This window comes from Macrotis lagotis, chromosome X, assembly GCF_037893015.1.
Source record: "Macrotis lagotis isolate mMagLag1 chromosome X, bilby.v1.9.chrom.fasta, whole genome shotgun sequence".
Taxonomy (NCBI): Eukaryota; Metazoa; Chordata; class Mammalia; order Peramelemorphia; family Peramelidae; genus Macrotis; species Macrotis lagotis.
In genome coordinates, this window is record NC_133666.1 from 523,654,993 (window position 1) to 523,681,202 (window position 26,210).

General features: G+C 33.6%; 1 protein-coding gene across 1 annotated transcript in view; it reads left to right on the forward strand.

Annotated features, from left to right (window-relative positions):
- The window catches only part of LOC141499328 (uncharacterized), a 519,469-nt gene that overhangs the window by 138,224 nt on the left and 355,035 nt on the right, over positions 1-26,210 (forward strand). Inside the window, exons 8-9 of the mRNA XM_074202106.1 lie at positions 10,334-10,414; positions 13,412-13,581. Of these exons, the coding sequence (XP_074058207.1) occupies positions 10,334-10,414; positions 13,412-13,581 (251 nt within the window). The remainder of the gene's footprint in view (positions 1-10,333; positions 10,415-13,411; positions 13,582-26,210) is intronic.

A 26,210-nucleotide genomic window follows, 5' to 3' on the forward strand; every position in this document is an offset into this window, starting at 1 on the left:
CTTCCTATAACTTACTTGTGTTCTCTAAGAATTTCAATGCTATCTTGGTACATATATATTATTATTTATATTTGTTCTCTATGGTACCTTTTAGAAAGATGTAGTTTCTTCCTTAACTCTTTTAATTAGTTCTATATTTGATTTTACTTTGTCTAGGATCAGGATTGCTTCCCTTGCTCTATTTTACTTCAGTCAAAGCATAATATATTTTGCTCCAACCTTTAGTCTGGGTATATCTCTCTGCTTTAAATGTGTTTTCTATAAGAATATATAGGATTCTGGTTTTTAATCCACTCTGCTGTCTGTTTCTGTTTTATGGGAGAGTTCATCCTATTAACATTCAATATTATGATTAACAACTCTGTATTTCCTCTTCATTTTATTTTCCCCCCATTTATACTTTTTCTCTTCTTTTACTCTTTCCTTCCTCAACAGTGGTTTTCTTTTGCCTACCACCTCCTTCAATCTGCTCTTCTTTCTATCAGTCTTCCCCATTTTCTTTCCCCTCTCCCCTCCTATACCTGCTCTCCATTTTATCATTCTTGCTTTCCTTCTTTTTGCTGCCCCCACCTGTTTTTTCTTCACTGTAGGGTAAGCTAACTTTACTCCTCTTTGAATGAAATCTATTGAGATTAAGATTCAATCAAGTCTCATACTCACCTTTTTTCTCCTCTACCATAATAATTGGCCCTCTGTGCCTCTTCATGTAATGTAATATATCTTTTTCTACCTCCCTTTTTTCTACTATAATTATTTTTTCCATGTGTAAACTGTTTTTTTTATGTAATCACCTCATAATCATCCTATGACCATATCCTCTTAAGTATACGCCTTTCAACTGTCCTAATAGAAATACAGTTCTCAAGAATTACTGGTATTATTTTTCCCATGTGAAAATGTAAACAGTTTAACCTTATTATCGAACAATTTTTCTTTACATTTACCTTTTTACACATCTCTTGAGTCTTGTATTCAAAGATCAATTTTTTTCAGTTATTATCTTTTTGCCATGTAAATTTGAAAGTCCCCAATTTTATTGAAAGTTCATTTTTTTCCTTTGAAAGAATATGCTGAATTTTACAGGGTAGCTGATTGTTGGTTGTAACCTAAGCTCTGTTTTTCTCCTATATATCATATTCCAGGCCCTCTGATCTTTTCATGTTGGAGCAACTAAATCCTGTGTAATGCTAACTTGGGTTCCTTGGTATTTGAATTGTTTCTTTTTTTTGACTGCTTACAGTAATTTATCCTGTAACTGATAATTCTGAAATTTGGCCATGATACTCCTTGAAGTTTTTATTTTGTGATCTCTTTGGGATTGATGGATTCTTTGAAGAACATTTTACCCCATTTTTCTAGGATATCTGGTCAGTTTTCCTTCACAATTTCCTGAAGTATATTGTCCAGGCTTTTTTTTTTTATTATGGCTTTCAGATAGACAAATGATTCACAAATTATATTTTCTGAATCTGTTTTCTAAGTTGGCCATTTTTAGGAGGTGCTATTCATTTTCTTCTATTTTTACTGTCTTTTGATTTTGTTTAATGGGTTTTTATGTATTATAGTGTCATTAGTTTTTACTAGCCCAATTCAAATTTTTAAGTATTAAAAAGTATCTTTGTATTCCCCCTTTTTCCATTTGGCAAATCCTTCTTTTAATGTATTGTTTTTTCATTCAATTTTTTGTGTTCCTTTCACATTTTTTCATAATTCTTTTGTATGACTCTCAATTCTTTCTCCAATTTTTTTCTAACTTCCTTTACTTAGTTTTTAAAATCCTTTTTGAGCTCTTCCAGAAGGAAAGTTTGGATTTCAGACTAAATCATAATCCCCTTTGAGACTTCATGAGTAGTAATTTTGTCACTGCTTTCCCATTCTAGTATGGCATTTTGATTACACCTGTAGTCATATTAATTTTCTATCATTTGCATTCTTTTTGATTTTTTTGGCTCATTTTAAAAGTTGAACTCTACTTCTGGGGCACATATACATAACTGAGAAAATGACTGCCATTGAAGCAAAGTGATTTATACTAGGTGACACAGGGAATGGAGTGTAATAAAAATTATTATCCAACTGTTTGCAAAGGGTTTTGACTAGCATTCAAAGGGGTAGGATGAATTTAATTTTGGAAGAAATATTTAACATATACAAGATTTCATATATTTAATTTTATAAAAATCGCAGTCTTCCTGTGTGTTCAGAAAATATTTGATAATTGAACACAGAATATTGGTTTTGAAATTAAGAGACTCTCACAACCATGATATAACACACTAAGTAAGTCACTTAATATTGTTTACAGGACATAACTCATAGTGTTGTTAAGATGAAATCATTTTGTAAATTTTAATGTACTATATAAGTGCACTGTTAGCATTTCAAATGCACTTTTGAAACATATTGTTTAAAGTTAAATTTTACAAAACCAAAAAAAGGAAACCCTAATTGGAAAGTAAGGAATATATGGCATGTGAGTTACATTGTGCACTTGTATTCATTTCTTCAAGCTAGCCTATAGCAATTAAATTACAATTTCTGTGATTTAAGTTACGCATAGCTTTCTAATACATACATACATACATATATACATATATATATATATATATTTTAGTATAATGGGACATTCATCATTCTATAACCTTCTACACTTACTTTTTTTCCACCAGTGTGTTTTAAAATGTTTCATTGATATTATTTTCCTTCTATTTTTTGTGCTTTACTATCACTACCCACTTTCAATATCTAACTTTCAATATTCTCCTCCCAAAAAGAAGTTCTTTGTTATATCAAATTAGCACAGTAAGGTAAAAATGTATACATTAGTAATGTTTGAACATATCAGTTATGTTCTTCATTGACAGTGTATGTTTTATATGATCCTGACATGATTGGTGACTTAGCATTGCACTTGCTCATTCAATCCAATTCACATGCATAACATGGGCATCACTTCTTTGATGTCATGTTCCTCTTTGAGAATGAAGACTAAAACAGCAGCAGCACAATATTATTATTATAAAAGGATCAAATAATTTTGAAAAACTGAGTGAGTATGCTATATAAAGAAGGACATGAAACCAAAAAATTTCCAAGGAAAAATAAATCAAGGAAATGAATTTTATGGAACCCACAAAAATATCTGAGCAATGGCAAAACATTCCAGAATATTTTATTTTTTAACATTTTAACATTTTGTTTGTTGTCAATCTATATACAATAGTAATAGGTACCCATCGTTTTTTGCAAGTCTTTGATTTTCACAATTTCCTCCTCCTCCCTTTCCTCCCCTCCCTACAGTCTCTACATTGTTTCCATCACATACATTGATGTAATTTGAATGTTATAAAAGTAAATATAAGAATAAACATACCTTCCCCCCCAAGAAGATGAGAAAGCTCAAGAATATATATATATATATATATATATATATATATATATATATATATATATATATATATATAGAGAGAGAGAGAGAGAGAGAGAGAGAGAGAGAAACATACTTCAGTCTGTGTTCAGATTTCAATGACTGTCTCTGGGGTGAGTTTCTTTCTTTATCATAAGTCCACCAGAGAGGTTGCTTCAATATTTTTCCCACAGTTGCTATTACTAGCTGTACATCCACTCTTTTTCTCCCCACTGTCATTTATTCTATTCTCTCTCTCCTTTCATCCTGGCTGTGTCCAAAAGAGTGTTGAATCTGTGTATCCTCTCCCCCAGTCTTCCTTCTCTTCTATCACCTATACCCCCTTCCCTCCCCCCATTCCCCCTTGCCCTGTCCCTTCCCTCCCACCCTTCTCCAGGGCAAGATAGATTTTCTCACCCTATTAAGTGTGTATGTCATTTCCTCCCTGAGCCATTTCTGATGAGAATGAAGGCTTACTCATTTCCCCCCTTGCCTTCCCCCCTTCCACTCCATTGAAAAAGCTTTTTCTTGACTCTTATGTGAAATCTCTTAGCTTCATCATCTCCTTTTCCTTCCTCCCAGTACTTTCCCTTATCACCCATTGACTTCATCCCTTTACCACATCATACCATTATATTCTGCTCCTTCATGTCCTGTCTATATATGTTCCTTCTAAAAGCTCTTATAAATGAGAAAGTTCATATGAGTTATAAATATCTTCTTCCTGTGCAGAAATACAAACAGTTCAACATCATCAAGTTTCTCATAGTTAGTCCCTCTCTTCCACTCCCTCTATGGTTCCCCAGAGTCCTGTACTTGGAGATCAGACTTTCTGTTCAGTTCTGGTCATCTCAAAAGGAAAGTTTGAAAGTTCCCTGTTTCATGGGAAAATCCATCTTTTCCCCTGAAAGAGGATGTTCAGTTTTTCTAGGTAGTTGATTCTCAGTTGTAAACCAAGATCTTTTGCCTTCTGGAATATCATATTCCAATCCCTATGAGCCCTTAATGAAGATGTTGCCAGATCCTGTATAATCCTGACTATGGAACCTTGGTAGTTGAATTGTTTGTTTCTGACAGCTTTTAGAATTTTCTCTTTGATTTGGGAGTTTTGGAATTTGGCTATAATATTCCTGGAAGTTTTTCTTTTGGGATCTCTTTCAGGGGGTGACTGGTGAATTTTCTCGATTTCTATTTTACCCTCAGCTTCTAGGATGTCGGGGCAATTTTGCTGTATTATTTCTTGAAAAATGAAGTCTAGATTCTTCTCCTGGTCATGGCTTTCAGATAGCCCAATAATTTTAAAATTATTTCTTCTGGATCTGTTTTCGAGGTTGGTTGTTTTTCCAATGAGATATTTCACATTTTCTTCTAATTTTTGACATTTTTTGAAGAGTTTTATTTCTTATTGATTTCTTGCAAAATCATCAGTTTCCTTTAGTTCCATTTTGAATTTGAAGGAGTTATTTTCTTCAGAGAACTTTTTTATCTCCTTTTCTAGCTGGCCAATTCTGCTTTTTTAAGGCATTCCCCTCATTTGCCTTTTGTTTTGCTTTTTCCATTAAGCCTAAACTGGTTTTTAACATATTATTTTCTTTACTATGTTTTGATATATCTTTCACCAAGCTTTTGATTTGGTTTTCATGATTTTTCTGCATTGCTCTCATTTGTCATCCCAATTTTTCCTCTACCTCCCTTAATTACTTTTCAAAGTCTTTTTTGAGCTCATCCATAGTCTGAGCCCATTTTCTATTTCTCTTGGAGGTTTTGGATATTGAAGCTTTTATTTTGTCATCATCTGAGTATGTGTTTTGATCTTCCATGGGACTAAAGTAATTCTCTATTGTCAGATTCTTCTTTTTCTGTTGTTTACTCATTTCCTTAGCCCAAAACTAATTTACAGCACTTCCAAGGCTTTGGGGTTGGGTTTTTTTGGGGGGAACACCTCACTTGGACCTTTATTCCTCCAAGGTCTTATGTTCTCTATCCTGTGCTTTGATATGTAGATGACCACAGCACTACCCTCTGATCTGGGGCTATAAGGAGAGATCCGGCTTGGTTATTTAGTGTGGAAGACCAAACTGCAATATCTGAGTGTAGGCAAACAGCGGAGTCCTATCCAAGGGGGAGCAGAGAAATCTCTACAAACTTTCCTTACAGTCTCTGGGGATTCAGGCTACTTTCTCCCAATTCTCACTCCCTTACTCCACACTCATCCAGGTACAGCAGAGTTCTCTCACTGCCCCTTCAAGCTGCTGCTGCTGATCTCTGGACTGTGCTGGACTGTGCTGGGCTGGGCTGGGCTGCAGCTTTTTTTTTCCAACTCCCAGTCCTGGTGAAACACCTTTCCCGCAGAACTTCTAAGTTATCTTGGACTGGGAATATGTATCACTCAGTCTTTCTGTGGGTTCTGACACTCTAAATTTTAGCCAGAGCCATCCTTTTTTTTGTTTTTTTTGGAGTTGGGGGGGTGGGAGTTCCCAGGAAATGCTGCCTTCACACCACCATCTTGGCTTTGTACCCCCTAGAATATTTTAAAATACAATAAAAGAAGAAATTAGAATGGAAAGGTAAAAGAAAATCAGAGAGAGCTATTAAAGAAAAATAAGACGAAATCAAGTGGAAATATTATTTAGCAGATTTGCAATTATTTCAAATCGAAGAGAGACTCTAAATAAGCAGTTGAAAGAACTTGAATTCCAAAGAACAGAATCGGAATTAAATTTGACAGTACAAAAATTTATATATATATATATATGCATATATATATATATATATATATGACACTGGAATATGACACTTAAGGATATCAATAGAGCAATTTCCTCAAGAGCATTATATTTAGAGACAAAGAGCAGCTTGGTAGCATACCAAGGACATTAATAAACAGATTAAACAAATAAAACTCAACACAAAATGTAATGTTCAAGCTTCAGAACTTTAATATCAAATAAATATTATAGCTATGAGACATTTTAGCATTTGATGCTCTATCTAGGAAAGAATGAAGGAGGAAAAATGCATTGCAAATCAATATTAGTAATGAATATCAATGGGAAAAATTTAAATGAAATTTTAGAAAAAGATATTACCATTATAGATTTAAAATATTATTCCCTACAACCATGCTTAATTTATTCTGGAGATGTAAAACTGTCTCAACAATTTGGGAAATAATTCACATAATTAATAATATAAATTATGAAATCAATAAAATACATGATTTTATTATTGCATTTAAAATAAAATGGAGTACACATTTGTGTTAAAACATTATAAGTCATAGTTATAGAAGGATATTTTAATGTTATTGAAAGTATATGTTTATATGAATATAACTAAGAATTAGTCTCATATACATTAGAAAAAATGAAAACTTTCCCATCAGATATAGAGAGTAAAATAAGAATTTTCCCCTCTAAACAATAGTATACCAGCTATATAGATTTATGTATGTGTATATGTATATTTACATATAACAAGATTTGTATTCTTTTTACAGATGGTATGATGTTTACTTCCACAACTTAAGCAACTCTACAAAATCAGCAAAGAAAAATAATTATATGATAGCTGGTAAACCAGAAGGATATAAAGTCTATGTTTCCAATTTAAAATGAATCACATTTCTCTCTTCCTATTGTATGTCTTGGGGATCGAGGCTCTATAGATGGTGAAAAAAATCATATACTCTAAGCATTATTTCTGTGTATATAGGTTTTACTTTACATTTCCTTTTAAAGAAGCTTCTATAGGGAGAGGAGGTCTGTATCAGAAAATCATAAAATTACTGTGATCTTTAAAAAAGATCAACAAAAGAAATTATCAATAAAGCTTTAAAGAAATACTGTACTGAGATAGAAAATGAATTATTGCTGAAAAACAAACAAAAGACATTTTGGGAGAAGACAAAGTTATGTTACATTGTTTTCTAAAATGTCAACCATATAGCTTAACATTCTGTCTAATATGATTTTTAATTGAATAAGGCATCCTATCCCTTAAAAGCACAATATCAAAAATTAAATAAAATGAGGGAGTAAGACTAGATACACTATAATCCCTTTTAAATTCTATGATTCTATGATTTATTTCAGGTGTTATGTTAAATAGAGCAGGTGGTTGACTGAAAAGAGCCCCAATGGTCATTAGAAATTCTAACCCACTAGAGAGGAAAAAGGTGCCGATCACATAAAAACGTTCAAGTTCATTGTAAATTACCAGGTGCTAACTTTATAGTTCCACCCTCCGTTTTCTACGGAAATTCTCTAGTCCTTCTGCAAGGTGAAGGACAACCTAGTATATATGAATTCAGCTGAGATCATACTTCAGAAACAGTGAAGTTCAATCCTTCCCTATTTCTAAAGAAGCATTATTTTTTTAAACCTTCCTACTAAAATTAGAGACTTTATATGGAAAAGTTTTGAAGAATTAATTGGGCAAAAATAATGGCCCTTTTGGAGAGAAATGTTTTTAAATATGAGTTTTTATAAAATTTTAAGATAACTTTTCATCAAGGTATAAGCTTCAACTGACAAATTCATCAAGGGAAATTTATTTTAGAAACTCCAATCAAGATTTCAGTTGTGTCAGTGGATCCCAGGATTTCTGATTTCTTGGGATTATGTCTGTGATTCACTTAATATATAAGCTTTAGGATAATGATAAGGACAATATCATTATAAGGAGAAGGATAATAACTTTCCCAGGCTCACACATCTAGTAAATGTCTGAGGCCAGATTTGAATTCAGAAAGATGGAATCTTCCAGATTCCAGGTCTGACATTCTGGGTAGTATAGTGGATAAAGCACCAGTCCTGGACTCAGGAGGATCTGAGTTGAAATCTGGACTCAGGCATTTGACACTAGCTGTGTGACCTTGTGCAAGCCACTTAACCCTGATTGCCTCTATCTAGGGTCATCTCCATTCATCTGAATCCATATCTGACCACTAGATTCAGATGGCTCTGGAGGAGAAAGTGAAGCTGGTGACTTAACACAGCTTCCCCGCCCTCACACACACACTTAATCAATTCATGTGTATATATAACATGGCATAACTTCCCTGATGTCTTAATCTTCTTTGAGAACAAAGGACAAACAAAAACAACAGCAGAAACCAGGCTAAAATCTGAAGGACAAATTTGAGAACCTATGGTCATTAAAATCTTTACTTAGTATAAACTCTAATATTGTAAAAAAAATAACACTAATAACTCAGATGATTTTGAAGGGGACACAGACTCAAATTTTATAGTCTCTTTTGAGTTTGATGGTATGTATCCAACCAGCAAATCTATTGCATACCTAGTAGGATTCCTCAGCCCCTGCTCCCCATCATTAGCAAAATACAACTGGCTGGCAGGAATTGTATATTAGAAGTTTGCTGTCTTTCATAAACTAAGAAAGAAAATATCTCTTCACTACAATGATAGTCCTTAAAATATCCTCTGGCTTTTAGCAATTGAATTGTACTGGAATAGGAACACGATCATAGATAAAATTGTTGCTTGGATATAACAATTGCCTGGATGTAACACTGATCCATAAAATTTAACAATGATATTTTAATAGTTATGAAAAGCCCATATTGAATGCTCCAAATCACTGAATTTTGTGGAATAAGCAAGTTTTCAAAAAATTATCCTCATGGGAAAGGCCTCAAAACTGCATAGGAAGAGGATGAGAGATCATCCTATAAGCCACGGTAGTTGTTACCAGCATACTTTCAGTGAGCATAAAGAAAATGAATTTATATCCCCTTACTTATTTTTTTTGCTCACAAAAGGAGCAATTTATTGAACTTATCTGTGAATAGTCTACAGAACAATAAATAGCAAAGATTAGAAACAGAATAGTTTCCTTTCCTAGGATAACTTCTATTTGAATTTCATTAAAGAGATATAAATGAGAATTCATTTTAAAAATATTTCAAAAATGCTTTCAGCAAGCTCCAGAAGATAAATTCATATTTTGATACTCTTATTAAATTATCATAAAGTTATTTTAGAATTTTTGTAATAATCTCTTAGAATATTTATTATATATGTACATAAACACATAATATATATATATATATATCAAGGTCATTTCTATCAATTCACTGACCTAGATGAAAAAAAAATTAGGATGATGATAATTCCTACCTGCTTACATGCATCTTAAATTAGCATGTAAGTACATATATGATAAAATAATTATATATATATAGTAAATGTGAAAGACAGACTAGAATATTAATAAAATAACTTTATGAATATTTAAATTTTATGCAGTACTTTAAGGTTTGCAAAGTAATTTATTTCATTTTATCCAAAAATCTTGTGAGGTATGTGCTCCTTTTTTATCTTCATTTTACAGAAGAGGAAACTGAAATAGAGATTATTAGTCTTGTTACTAATGCAGAGTCTGGATTTGAATTTAACTCCTTCTAATTCTAGGTCAAGTGTTTGATCCTTTATGCCAACTGGTTGCTTTAAAAAGTTGCTAACTTCTGGGTTTGATCATTCCATCATGTTCAATCTCATTAACTGAGAACTAGAAAGTGATGTGAAATAAATTCTTAATTATTAATATCAAGTTATATTAAATAAATATTTTAATCTATCTATATATCTATTAATCATCTATATATTTTCTCTTTCAGTTTTCTAACAATAAGATCCTGGTTATCAGAGAAGACTATATTGTTATAATGCTAACCATGCCATTTTAGATACCTTTTAAACTCTTTCTGATGCTGTTATTGATTTACCAAAACTAATAATATGATAGAAAATTGAGAATTGTCATTTTGAGGTATTGTGGTTCATAATTCACAGTATAAATAAATGATTGGTTATTAATTGTTCAGTGTTAATATTTATATAGCTATAAATGTGAACTATATTTACTAAAGGGAATAGCTGATACCAATTCTTTTTTTGAAAGTTCTGCAGCATATTGATGAGAAACTTCTATATGATGAATTAATGAAGCTTTTAGATGAAGAAAACAAAGAGGATCCCCAAGGTATATACCAAGTTGTTTTCAGCATCTTTTATCATGTGAGAAAAATTGAGCTGTATGATTTTACTCAATTATCTGTACTTGTTGCAGAAATATCTACTGTTGGCATATTTTAACTATTCCAGTAATATCTTCAAATCTCATTTTCTTTCCATTTTAAAAGCAAAATTCTTCAAAATATTTCATATCAGAACTGAATATTAAAGAAGAAAAATGTGAATCATTATTTAATCATTATCAAACAAGTTTCCATAACTGAGTAAAATTCCATACTTTTTAGAGCAAAAGAAATGGAACTTGAAAGGTGATGTAGTTAAGATCATACTTAAATAGGAATTTCCTCTACATCAGACTTTACAGTAGTCATTCAGCTTCTTCCTTAAGACCACCAATGATCTGAAAGTTTCTGGGTCAGTCCTTGGTTTAATTAGAGAGTTCAAAGTGTTAGGAATATTTCCTTATACAAAGTCAAAGTCTGCCTCTTTGTAAGTTTTGACTACTAGTTTTGTTTGCTGTGGATATTCAGGACAATGCAATAGTTTCATTGTTAGTGAAATATCATAAAACATGAATGATCACAAAATCTCAATTACAAGTGAAGCCCAGAGGCTGTCCTTTAAAAACATACATGAAAAACTTGCTCATGCAACTAATCTTTCAAGTAGTATGCTAACCTTTGCATAAAGAACTCCAGGGAGAGGAGGAAATCTCATCAATCCTTAGGAACCCTTTATATTTTTAGATAACTCAAATTATTAGAAATTTTTAAAAAATCAAAGCATCTTTTAATGGTGCCCTCTGGGACCAAACAGAACAAGTCTTATATCTCTTTCATAGCTTTTTAATACATGAAGACAGCTATCATATCTTTCTGAGTCAGTGGTTATTAGACTTTTTTATATCATGATCACTTTGCAATCTGATGTAACCTTTAGATCCTTTTTTCAAAATTATTGTTTAATACAAAAAATGAATACACAGATTTTCAAAGGAAATCAATTATCCTAAAGTGTAGGTATCACAATATTATATGTTCAATTTACAAAGCTCCTTAGATCCATATATGGATCCCTTGTAGCGTTAAGAACCCTTATATAAGATTGCTTTTCTATAGGTTAAATAGTACTAATTCCTTTAATCAATCCTCATTTAACATGATCTCAACTCCTAGTCCTAGTTGCCTACCTTTGGACACTTTATACCTTAATAATGTCCTTCCTAAGATATAGTGCCCAGAACTGAGCACAGGACTACATACTGATCATATATGAGTATTGCAGAATACAGACTTTTTTTTTATAGAAAGCAGAACTTGATAGACTCTTAAAGGAAGCCAGGAATTGAAGATGAGGAAGATTTGACAGAAGGAAGATAGCTAGCAAGAAGGAATGCAGCTGGGACATGGAGTGTCCTTTTTGAGAAAGAGTAAGAAAGCCAGAATTTCTGTAATGGACAGTTTGTAGTTTAGAAAAGTTTAGAAAAACAAAGGCACGAAGCAGTCAGATTGTAAGAATGCATTAAAATCCAGGAAGAGAATTTTATACCTGTTCTAGAATCATTGGAGAGCATTGAGTAGGAAAAGGTGACATGAAATACCACTTAGGTACTCGAGTAGAGAGTAAAGCAGGAAGACTGGGAAGATCACTTTGATAGCTAAATAGACAATAGACTGAGTGGGGAGACACTTGATTCAATGAGACCAGGCAGAAGGCTATTCTAAGAACCTAGGCATAAGGTGATGAGGGCTTGTATCTGTTGTGGAGACTGAGAGAAAAGGGTATACACATATGAGAGATATTGTGAACCTAAAATAATGAGACATGATAAAAATTTGCATTTTTAGGGTGAGTAGTAGACAAGTCAAGAATGCTACCTACATTTGAACATGGACCATTTCCTTGAGAGTATAAAGGGAAGTTTGGAAAAGATGAGATTTCTCTTTTATTAAAATGAGGGGCATGGGCTTCATAAGATACAGATTTTCCAGTCTGATATACTATGAGCCTAGCCCATCCTCATATTTTAATAATTAGGAAAGTAAGGTCATTGTAACCCAGAATTCTTATACTCCAGACTAGTACTGTCCTTCCCAGTACAAAATTCTGGTTCTCCTATGAAAAGAAAAGTTCATTTTGGAGGAGAATAAAAGTTAGCTTGCACTGAATCTACACTGAAATTCCATCATTAACAGCATGGGCAGCATACACAAGAAATTCCATCTTTTCATTTTTCACTCTTTAGTTTCTCTTAGAAAATGGAAGACAGAGGATTGTTTCATATTTACTGTGTACATTTGGATAGATGAATAGATACTTTTTTGTAGGGGGTGCTGTTTGTAAATGATCTAGAAAGAGCAGTCTTGTCCAAGGTAAAGCAAACACATCATTTATATAAACACAGACATTTCTATGCAAATAAATGAGGCAGCCAAAATAAAGTGCTGCTGTATAGGGGATAGTCTGGTAGCTGTCAGGTCTTAGTGAGTCTAATAGGGGAAAATGGGCCAAAGAAGCTCCATCTTCTACTACCCATATTTATCTCTCAAGGTCGTTTCAGCAACATAGTAGCTAAGTGGGGAGCTATTCTGGTAAACAGCATGCAATATTAAAGTGGAAAAGCATTGAATTCACACTTTAAGCTACCTCTGGTAAACAAGAATGAGTTTTTAATGCTCACTTGTACTTTGCTTAGTTTTCAAGCTTTTCCAAGATTAATAGAGTTGACGTTCCCTCTCCCTCCTGCAACTCCTTTTCAGCTAAACCCTTGCTAAACCCTTTTATTTTTCAAGATAAACCTTTTTAGCTGAAAACTTACTCTTGAGATAATTCTAGTTTCAAGTACATTGAACTATAAAGTCATTTACTGAATTATTGATTATAGGAAATTTAACTTTGGTTACTTGATGATAACAAAGGAGGTATGTTGAATTTTGTTGTTTCCCATCCATTTGAAAGCTCATAGAGGTAATTGGATAATCATGTGGACTTCTTTTTTAAATAGCTGGTGTCATGAAGGAAGATATTCTGGTCTCTGAAAGCACTGAGAGCACCAATAAGAGCTTCAACTTCATCAAAGATGTTGAAAATGAAATGATTCCTCCTTATGTTGAACAGTTTGAAAGGGATGCTCAGGCAAATATAATTCTTCTTGGCAGATCTTCAGTGGAACAGGTCAGCATTAAAAACCATAAAATGATTTCATTGTTGAGGACTTCATAACATTAACTTGCCAAACCTATAAACTGTCTATTGATTTTACTAGCCAGCAATACCTCTTTCCAAGAATCACAAAATTCACAATTTCACTGGGATTCCCTTTTCTGTGTTTCTATGGACTATTTTCTTAACAGAATTAAACCAAATCACTTTATCTCTATCTAAGAATGGAAATAAATCAGCATCAATAACTTAGCCCTACCAGATTTAGTTTTTACATCATCTGGTTTGACTTTGTGCTAGAAAGCCATTATGCAAAATATTATGAAATAACTGTGGCAAAACCTGAAACCAGCATAACTTGCTTGGATGGAAAGACTATTTGGGCTTATTTGCATGAATGCCATATTACAATATTCTAGTTTATTTGAAGTTGTCATTTGGGGGCTTACCTTGCCAAATGCAACTTCTTGAGTTCTGGGTGCACATGAGTAGCTTTGGCCACAGAGATTGTTCTTGACTTCTAAGACAGCTTTTCTCCATTTGCTGTTCCTGAGAATTGTTGGTTTATGTCTAATGTAATATTCCAAGATCACATCTTTCCATATAGAAGAAAGAATGTCTCTGCTTTATTTGCTTGCCAAGGGTTTCAAATAAAATGTCTATATGGGGTTCATAAATGTAAGAAGTAGAGGTAACTTCATAAATAGGACTATTTGTTTTTGAAAAAAAGCCTTTTCCTTTCAGATTATTTTCTTCTATTCTGTACATATCGTCTACATACCTAGGTATTGTGTGTTGTGTGTCCTTAGAATGTATGCTCCAAGAGGGAAGGAATTGTCTTTTTTTTTGCCTTTCTTAGAATTCCAACTTTTTAGCACAATGCTTAGAACACTGAATACACTTATTGACTGACTAACATGATTAACACCACAACCTATCCAATTCTAGTTAAGGGAAGAAAACAACCACAGTATTCTAGAATGACATCATTGTAAATATACTTGAAAATTGACTGTCTAGTTCTCTCATTTTGTAGTTGAGGGGACTAAGGCCCAGAGAGGAAAAATATTTTTCCTCAAAATTTTGCCAGTAATAATTGGTAGACTATCTTGGTTTTCTAAGTTCTTATTTTATATCTTTTCATTATTTTATTCAACTGAACATTTCATATTTTTAATAAAATTTTATATTTATTATAAAATTTTATAAAGTTTAAGGAGCTCTTCCCCTTATCTGTCTCATTATTACTGAAATCATTAAATCATTAAAATAATCTTTAGAAATGGGCAAGGAGGGGGGGGGGCTAGGTGGTGCAATGGATAGAGCACCAGTCCTAGAGTCAGGAGTACCTGAGTTCAAATCTGACCCCAGACACTTAATAATTACCTAGCTGTATGGCCTTGGGCAAGTCACTTAACCCCATTGCCTTGTAAAAACTTTAAAAAAAAGAAATGGGCAAGGAGTAAATTACTGCTTCCATTTAAAGGTAGGGAAAGTATGATTCTACATGGGGGAAGAAATTTGTCCAATATTATGCATAGCTAATAAGTTACAGATTTGAGATTCAAACCCATATTCTTCAACTCTTTTCCATTACTATTCTTTTTTTTTTGCAAGGCAAATGGGGTTAAGTGGCTTACCCAAGGCCACACAGCTAGGTAATTATTAAGTGTCTGAGACTTGGATTTGAACCCAGGTACTCCTGACTCCAAGGCTGGTGCTTTATCCACTATGCCACCTAGCTGCCCCAGAAATCATTATTAACACAGATTATGTTTCTATCATTTGGGGAGAAAATTAATTTCATTTAAAATAATATATTTACTTAACGTATAGGTGAAAGGAATGGAGAAATTGACTCAAGGTGAGTAAGGAAAGAAATGAAACAAATTCTTTGTTCTATTTGAATTTCTCAATACGAAAGTTTTCTTTAACCTTTTAACCAAGAGGCCTGAACCAGAAAAACCAAACAAAAACAAAATCCTAGTTTTAGGATTTAGAAGATCACATACAATGGGGGATTGATGAGGCTTCTTTTCTTAGCTGCTATCTCATACTAGCTGCTTTTACTCTTTGATGGAATAGAAACTGTGATCTGAAGCCTTAAGCCTTTCATTCCATAACTCCTTCCTTTAGGGTACAAGTAATTGGATTGTGAGTACTAATTTTTGATTGGCCAGCCATTCCTTACTTAATTCTCTAGTTATCTACTTAGCAGATGCTCTCTATTTTATATCTCCATCCCCTGTCTGCAAGGGTTTTCTGGTTTTAGAACCACAATCTAATCAATGGTTCTCTTACTCTTAGAAAGTGGGATGTCTCATTCTACTTTGCTTTGATTCCATCTTTCTCTTTGGCCACTACTCTCCTGTAGGTGGTTTCCCTCTATTAGAATATAAGCTTCTCCATCATAGGAATTGTCTTTGTTGCTGTATGCATAACCCTGGCACTTAACACATTAATAAAAGCTTTACCATTAACAGCAGTAACTTACATTTATAGAGTACTTTAAGACTTAAAAATCTTTGAATGAGAGGTGGTAATGTCTGATATTTGACATATCCAACCAAAAGTTAAGATGTCTAATTAGGTCAAAACCTCCTTTTTTCTGAGACTACTCAGGTACTAGGTACTAATAACTGTGATTTGTCTTATGTAGCTATTATTATAGTGAAAACCACTTTGAAATCTAGAAATGAAAACCTTTAAATGTGAAATATAAAAAAAATATGGTGACAGCTCTACACTTTGGGCAGAAATTCCATGAAGAAATTATATCAAATTCAGGATAAAAATTGCACTGGGGAGAAGACACAGAGTAGCCATGTTCTATGTCGCCAGATGAACACCCAAAAACCAAAGTCATCAGTTCATTAGAGTTATTGCTAGCATAGGTAAATAGGTGAAGTATTTTTTCCATGGTGTGCTAATGGAAATTTGAAAGTTTCCTCCTTGAAGATCTCCCCACTATCTTTAATAACTAACATTGCCAAGACCTGCCAGGGTAGAAACTCTCAGTCAGTTGCCCCTCAAAGCCTTCTGACTCTCTCCCTCCCATTGGAGAAGTCCAAATCACTCTTTCAGTTTGATAATTTATAATCAAACTGCCTTTTATTCCCAACCCCCCCCACTCTCCACCTCCAACTCCCCCAAAGCATATTTGAAACAATGACTCTAGAAATCACATAACTAAGTATCAAAGTCTCAAACTGAGAGCAATTGTGGTTCTTAAGCTTCTTGAGGAGTTTGTTTCTTTCTATCACTGAATCTTCAGAGTCTAGCAAGGTCCGTGGTTTGCAGTAAGTAATTAATGCTTGTTGATTGGTTGAATGAATGCTGTGGTAATAATATGAAAGAACAACACAATCTTTGATGGGCCAAAGTAGTCACGGGGGTGGGATAGGGCAGAAAATCTATTTTACTTGCTGTTAAAGGCCCAATTTTTTACTGAGTGGATCAGGCAGTATAACTGACTAAATACACACAGTTATTTTCAAAATATATTTGTGCTTACTATATCTTGCAACAACATTGGGAAATGTGTGAAAGATGTTAGGAAATGAGTTAGGTTTGAGAATTAGCCAATGAAATAAAACAAATCAATTGAGTGCAGAATATTTACAAGATCAGTTATAAAGAGGAATATCAAGGAAACAATGATACATTGTTTTCCAAATAAATATTGAATTTGAAACAAAATAATTTCATTTTCTTTCTAGCTACCAGAAGGAAGTGTTTTCCTTGACTTTTCCTAATATTTACTGTAAGTTATATGCCTGTTCCTAATCAGTTGCAGATAACTATGTTTTCCTCTGAATTTTAATTGTAAACAATCCATCCATTTACTTTATTCAATTAGGAAGCTGAACTTTAAACTGGGTTATTTTTGAATGATACATGTGTATGGTATACTATTGGAAGCCAATGTGAAATTATTTTTAATTTTTGTCTAGTTTTAAGAAGAATGTTGGGTTTATGGGAGTGATGGAGTAAACACCAGTCTAACCTTTGGAGAACTCAAACAAGCATTATATAAGGTTACTTTTTGCATTCATTGGCAAACTGCCCTATTTTGCTAAATTCTTTAAATCTACCCCATATTTGGCAACAGGCATGATTTAAAATGTAGTAATATGTGAGCCTTGGAGTTAAATTTGAAACCTGATTCTTGAATCAGAAAATAAAGACTAGCTGGAATAGAAAAGAAAATTTAAAAAGGTACAATAAAAATGATATCAAAAAGTTATATTTTAAATATGAACTCCTCTAAGATCTGAGAAAAGAAACTCTCCTTCCTGTGCATATGTATATGAGTGTATGTGTGTGCTTGTGTGTTTTCACATGTATATATTTAAGTTGAGTGGTATAATATAAACTGGATTACAACTGGTGCTTTTAGGAAAAGTGATCAGAAATCTCATCGATTTGAATTTTAAACTAGACTAGAATTGTTTGAAATGAAGTGGAATACATAGATATAGGAATATGAAAATTTTTTGAACAAAGTGGTTCTTATATACTTTGCTCCATCAACACTTTCTTATGGTAAGCAGGTGCAAATCAGTAGTCAGTTCAGAAATGCTATGATGGACCATTTATTTGAAGTTCAGTTTGGTTGGTTTTATATATTATCAAGTGTTCAGAGTTTTGAGCAGTAAATAACTCACTTTCTCTTGTATCTCTTGGTTCCAAATGTGATTTAAAATTATTTCAGCATTTTAAAAACTGCAGACTACTTCTTCAGTTTTTCTTCTTTTTTAAATTATAGTTATTAGCAATTTTTTTTTATGTTTTTGCAAGGCAAATGGGGTTAAGTGGCTTGCCCAAGGCCACACAGCTAGGTAATTATTAAATGTCTGAGACCGGATTTGAATCCAGGTACTCCTGACTCCAGGGCCAGTGCTCTATCCACTGTGCCACCTAGCTGCCCATCAACAAATATTTTTAAGCAACAAAAGTACTTGATTGTTAGGAAAAGAATACTTTTTAAAAGAACACAAAAAATCATCTAACCTAGACACAAATAAGTGAGTAGGAATATATCCTTTTCATGTCAAAGACAGTACTTAACAGTGTCATTTAGCAACATCACATATTATATCCAATATGTGAGGCATTCTTCACATTCTAAGCCTAGAATTATTATTATAATTTGTTGTTAATTTTTAATAATTGCACTAATAACAATCTAGGAGATGGTTAGAAAAAAGAACCCAAGATTGAGACTTGGAGCTTAAGTCTAAGTTCTGTTCTCACGAGTGTGGCCTCAGGAACTCATAGAGTCTCTTGGAGAGTCGGGATTTTTAGTTTTAATTTATAAATAAGGGATGGTGCTGGATCAGAGATATAAAATCAGAGATGGCGCTGGCTGCCTATAATACTTCCAAGTGGCTTCAAGCAGATTATAATGTATTTGGGAAATCTTTAAATAACAAAATAAAATTTAAAAATAGAAGATAGGTAATGCGTACATTTTGTTTGCTAAGTCAATAAGTATCATCTAGGGGCCATACATTATGGTTTAGTGGTCTCCAATTCTATTTGGATTAGATGATCTCTTAGAGTCTTTCACAAATCATAGTTTATAGTTTATTATTTCTGTGAATGGGAACAGATTTTGGCCAAATTTAAATTTCCATGTGGCTTATCTGAGTTTATTTTTTTTTACTTAACCTAAGTCTATATAAGATTATTTTTCCAATATACTTTCTGACCATGAGTGTTGTATGTTTTGAGATTTTTTTATTCTTGCTCTTTATCATAATTTTCCATCCTGACTGTATTCCTTTACACATTCAAACTATTTCAGAATGCATTCTACACACACATTGGCAAGGTTAAGAAGGAATATTGAGTTTGGCTTCCAAAATTAACTAGAATTTTTAAAAAAGAAATACTCTGCTACCTAAAATAATTTCTATAATACCATCTCTACTCTGGAAATGTAAAGCCATATAATTGTCATATTTTAATGTGTAATCATTGCTCTGTTAGATTTGATGAACACTGTTATAAAGCTTTGGGAGAGGCCTTTTTTCCCTGGAAATCTTAAACACCTTGACTATATAGAAAGGATAATTTTAAAAGAAACTAATCTTTACTTTTATGTAAAGTTTTATTTTTATGTCATTGCAAATTTTTTTAAGTTCATATTGAAACATGGAGAATTTTTCCTTTTTTCCTATCCTAAGAAATAATAAAGCTAATTCTGAGGGCTTTATTAATAGTTCTAAGAAAGGACATATGAGTTTTTGTCTTCAGTTTGAGAAATTATTGGGGCAGCACATGTAAGTTAGCTGTAGGCATTCAATGTAGGTTACACACAAGCAAGGAGGCTTTGTGGTAAAAGGGGAAAGCACTGCTTTTGGTGACAGAGACACTCAATTCAAATCCTATCTCTATTAATCACTGCATATGGGATCTTGGACAAGAGACTTAATCATTCAATGAATCATTTTCTTCATCTGTAAATTGAAAGAGTTGAATTAGATAGCATCTAAAGTCCCTTTTGTCTCTTGACAAGCTTGTTGGAAAACACTGTGATTCTAGAATTGTGCTAATGATAAAGAATGAGCTTGGGGGCAGCTAGGTGGTGCAGTGGATAAAGCACCAGCCCTGGAGTCAGGAGTACCTGGGTTCAAATCCAGTCTTAGACACTTAATAATTACCTAGCTGTGTGGCCTTGGGCAAGCTACTTAACCCCATTTGCCTTGCAAAAACCTAAAAAAATTTTTTTTAAAAAATTTAAAAAATTTTTAAAAATGAGCTTATATAGTTTCTTCCTTGACCTTTACCATGTCATCTCAATCTCTCATCTTTTACTTGGTTGATGTAAGGCCTTTTGTGTTCAGTCTATTCTCATTTTGCTTGATTATGGCTATGTTTTTCATTTTCATCCTTTTTAAACATATTTTATTTATTTTTTTCACACCACTACAATAGTCATGTTGTAAAAGTAAACATAATCCCCTAATCCCTCCACACACACACACAAGAAAGGGAAACATCATGAAAAAATAAAGTGAGAGGGGGAAAAGTGAGCTTTAGTCTATTAGCTCTGTCTTTGGAATGGATTACATTCTTTATCATAAGACCATTAGAGAAATTGCTTTAATATTTTCCCCACAGTTGCTAGTGCAAGATGTATTTCCCTCTATCCTATTCTTCTCTACCTCCATTTATTGTATTCTCTCTCCTTTCTTCCTGTCCTTCCACAAAAATGAGTTGTATCTGACCACCCTCCCTCATATCTTCCCTTTTTCTATCACTTACACTCTTCCCTCCTTCCCCCTGTCCCCTTTCTCTGATACCTCTCCTCTTTTATTTTCCTCTAGGACAAGATAGATTTCTATACCCATTATAGATGTGTATGTTATTTCCTCTCTGGGTCACTTCTGATGAATGTGAAGGCTCACCTGCCCCCTTTCCACTACATTGTAAAAATGTTTTTTGTCTCTTTTATATGAAATAACTTAGCCTATTCTAATTCTCCTTTTTCTCTCTCCCCCATTAACTCCATCTTTATACATATCTTCATATTCAGCTCCCTCCATGTCTTGCCTATATATGTTCCTTCTATCTGCCCTAATACATGAGAAGGTACATAGGAGTTATCAATATCATCTTCCTATGTAGGAATACAAGCAGTTCTACATCAAGTCTCTCATAATTTTCCCTTCCCATCCACCCTCTCTATGTTTCACCTGAGTCCCTTGAAGATCAAATTTTCTATTCAGCTCTAATCATTTCAATAGGGAAGCTTGAAATTCCCCTATTTCATTGAATGTTTATTTTTTCCTCATGAAAGAGGGTGTTCTGTTTTCCTGGGTGGTTGATTCTTGCTTCTGATTCAAGGTTTTGCCTTCAAGAACATCATATTCCAAGCCCTATGAGTCTTTAATGTAGAAGCTGCAATCTTGTGTTATCCTGACTGTAATTCCATGATATTTGAATTGTTTCTTTCTGGCTGCTTGCAATATTTTTTCCTTGACTTGAGAGTCTGGATTTTGACTATCATATTCCTAGGAGTTTTTATTTTGGAATCTCTTTCGGGAGGTGATCAGTGAATTCCCACTATTTATACTTTGCCCTCTGCCTCAAGGATATCAGGGCTAATTTCCTGGATTATTTTTTTGAAAAACTGAAGTCTAGGCTCTTTTCCTGATCATGACTTTTAAGTAGCCCAGTAATCTTTAAATTATCTCTCCTGGAACTGTTTTCTAGGTTAGGTGTTTTTCCAATGAGATATTTCACATTTTCTTCTAGTTTTGCATTTTTTTTTGTTTTGATTTATTGTTTTTTGATTTCTTACAAAGTCATCAACTTTTCTTAGCTCCATTTTACATTTGAAGGAGTTATTTTCTTCAGAGAACTTTTCTACCTGCTTTTCTATTTGGCCAATTCTGCTTTTTAAGATATTCTTCTTATTGGCCCTTTGGACTGCTTTTTCCATTTAACCTAAACTGGTTTCTAAGATGTTATTTTCTTCAGTATTTTTAAAAATGTCTTCACCCAGCTTCGTCACTCTCATTTCTCTTCCCAATTTTCCTCTATCTCCTTTATTTGATGGTGAGCTTTTCTTAGCTCTTCCATAGCATTAGACCAATTCTTATTTTTCTTGGAGGCTTTGGATAGAGAAGCTTTTAGTTTGTTATCGTGTGTGTGTGTGTGTGTGTGTGTGTGTGTGTGTGTGTGTGTGTGTGCATTTTGATAGTCCATGGGACCAAAGTAATTGTCTATGGTCAGATTTTTTTTCTTCTGTTGTTTGTTCATTTCTCCAACCTATGACTTGGTTTTAACCCTTTGTTAAGGTGGGAATCTGCTTCCAGGGTGAAAGATGTAATGTCCCAAACTTTTGATTGTTTTGAAGCTATTTTCATGAACCCCTCCCCCCTCCCCCCAGGAACCTCAATTCCTTCAAGTTCTTAGGAGAAGCTCTGACTGCTCGCCAGGTCTGTGGTCTGGTCTGTGGATGACCCTGGAGCTGTGAGGAGATTTCCTGCTCTGCTGTGGCATTAAAAGTGCCTTTTTATGAGCCTGGGGCCCAGACTGAAACCTGGATCTGAATATGGGCAAAGCAACAGGGTCCTGCCTCATAGATAACAAAAAGACCTCAACAGTCTTCCCCGATCCCTTAACCAAGGGCATGTGTGCTATGGAAGCTCCGCAGGCTTGCTCCTAGTTTCTGGGTCTATGCTGAAGCTTTTACTGAACTGGGCTCTGGGTTATCTCTTGTATGGTAGAGTTTTCCTGCTGAACTTCCTAATGGTCAATCCCTAGGCTGAGAGATCTGGAAACTACCCCCACTGCCACTGATCCAGATGCCCCCAGGGACCACATGTGGACTTTTCTTGTATGACTGGAGCTGGTTTGCTCTGGTGGCCAGCATTGAGGCGGTGCTGTGACCCTTTCCATATCTGGTGTAGCAGTCCTTTCCTGAAGATCATCCAAATTGTCTTGCTTTATTCTGCCACTCTAGAATTTAGTTAAAGTCCTCATTTGGAGTGGTCTGGGTGAAAACTGCTGGGATTTCCTGTCTCCATTCTGCTATCTTGGCTCCATCCCTTTGATTATAGCTTTTTAACCAAAATATAAATTATGTGACAGAAAACATTGATTTTTAAGCTGCCTCTTTGAAATATAGCATTGAAAACATGCTTAACATAAGATTCAAGTTTGAGACTGGGAGAGGAGAGGAAACTTATGAGATAAACTGTTTCTCTCGGTCATATAGACTAGAATAGAGGCTTCAGATAAGTAATGAAGTAGTATCACAGATTACACCTCTTGCTTGCCTAAAAATCTAAAGTGAGAGAACTAAAGAAATAATGAATTGTGTACCAGGGCAGAGGAGGTAGTAAGCCTTGACAACATCTGAAAGGTATTGCTCTCATATTGCAACAACCACCCACATGCTTATACATAAGATTGCTAAAGTTGAGTTAGCTAAATAAATATAAAAGATCTTCAAATATTCCCCTTCTCTCCTTAATTTTCAATTTATTCTTAGCTGGATTCTTCTGAGGGAATCCTAAAAATATTTCCTGATTTCTTCTATGCTCTAAAAAAAACAAACCAAAAAAGCCCCCATAAAACAAATCCTAAACCCAACCCCCTCAGAACAAAACAATACACCTTCAGTTGATACAACTATTCTCTCAAGCTACTACCCTTTTTCCTTCCTTTCTCTAGCTAAATTTTAATAAATAAAAAAATGGCAATAATCATCTTCTATTCCAGCCTCTTTATTGCTAAATCCTATGGTTTGTTCATGCTTCTTGACTTCTCTGTAGCTTTTGATTATTTTGACCAGTGATTCCTTCTATCATTTGGTTTTCTTGATACTACATGTTTCATGGCATAACAGTAGTTTTATCTTTATCTGACTGACAATTCTTTTTCATCACTGACCCTCTTCAAATTCATAGGTGCACCTTAGGGTTCTCTTGTTCTCTGTCTTCTCTCTATACTTGTAACCTGATCAGCTTTCCTGTCATTCATTTTATATAGAGAAATCACAGTTCTATACATCCAATATTCATCATTCATCTTTCTGAACTCCAGTCTTATTTCTCCAATTTGTCTGCCTCACATCTCAATCTGACTGCTCCTTAGATATCTGACAAATGTAAAACTGAACTCATTATGCTCTTCTAAACCCTTTGTTCCTCCTATCTTCCCTATTTCTGTCAAAAAAATCACTTTCACGCTTCCAATCAACTGGGTTGATTCCCTCAGAGTCATCCTTGACTTTCACTAGGTGCCAAGTCTTTACAAATTTATTTCATAAATATTTCTTGCATTCTTTCATACAAGAGCCAAATAGAACAACCTTTCATTGGTTCCATTAAACAAACATTTATAAGATGCCTATTACATTCCAGACCCTCAAAAACTTTCAATTGGGAAGAATTCTATTGGGAGGAACAACCCAAATATAGATAAATGAATAAAATACAAAGTAATTTAGCAATATTGGGGATGGGTTAGAATAAGACTCATAAGTAAAATGAAGATTGAAAGAAACTAGAGATTATATGAGATGAAGGTTAGGATCTAGAACATTCTCTCTTTAGATAGTGTCCTTGCTTCTCCCCTTTACACACCACTGCCATGATAATATTCCTAAAGGAATGTCACTCCTTTACTCAAAAAATATCAGGTTAATCTCAGACTCATCTGCTGGAAATTTCAAGTGCTTCACAATCTGGCTCCAGCTGATCTTTCCAGATTCATTTTGTATTTCTCTGCCTTGCATATTCTATCTTTGAGCCAAAGTGATTCACTTCTTGTTCTCCAGGCATGACATTCTATCTTTCATCTCAGTGCCTTGGCACCAGTTGTCTTCCATGACTGGAATGCTGGCTCTCATATCTACCTCCCTTCAAGACTCATCTTATAGGTTCCTTGTCCTCCTAGAAGTCTTGCCTAGCTTCTCCAGTTAGCTCCTCTCCATTTTCTTTGAGTCTGTGTGTGTAGGTTTGTATGCATACACATATTTTACATATATATGCATGTATGTGTGTGTGTGTGTGTGTGTGTGTATATATATATATATATATATATATATATATATATATATATGTATGTTGAATTTACTTTTCTGTGTTCATATTATATCTCCAGAATAATGTCAAAACATCTTGAGGTCAGTTAATCTTCATATTTTCATATTTTTGTCTTTGTATCCCTATCACTTAACATAATGCCTGGAATAAAGTAGGTGCTTAATAAGTGCTTACTGAATTGATGTGATATTGTTTAGAATTCCTTCCTTTACAAAGGAAGAGACCATTGGGTAGCAAGGCACATATTTTGATTATAAAAGAACAATTTTTTTTAATAATTTGTCCAAAATAGAATAGTTTTTCTTTTGACATAATGAGTTATCCAGTGAATTAGTCTTATACTTCCATATCATGGTCTTTATAAAGGGTGTTTTTATTGATTTAATTTTTTCAATATGTATTCTTAGACCAAATTCTTTTAAATGTACATACAAATTTGGAGGGGTAAGCATTTTAAAAAGATCTATTATATGCCACCCACTGTATTTAACATTTTCCCATATATTTCTTTTGATTCTCACAACAACCTTATGAGGTAAATGCTATTATTCCCAGTTTACATTTGAGGAAAGTGAGGCAAAGAGAAATTAAAAGATTTGCCCATGGTGATATAGTTAGTAAGTTTTCTTTAGTCAGATTAAATTTAGTTCTTAACTCTAGGTCCAATGCTTAGGTTCTATTTAGGTGCTAATAGGTGCCTCTGTGTGTATATGGATGTATAATGCAAATATAACTTGTAATTTATATTTTGGTTAAAGAGCTATGATCAAAAATATTTTATACTATATATATATATATATATATATGAAATGTATATGAGATATACATAAGATAATATACATGTATATATATATATACATATACACATATCTGTCTGCCTTGTCTATCTATCTATTTATCTATCTATCTATCTGTCTGTCCATCTATCTATTCTCTTCTAGTGGAATAAAAATTTCTGGAAAGTAGAATTGTTTTATTTTTATCTGTGTCCTTAGCAAGTAGAGCAGTATCTGTTATATACTAGGTGCTTAATAGATGTTTTGTGATTGGTTAAATTATTGAAGCAGCACTCAA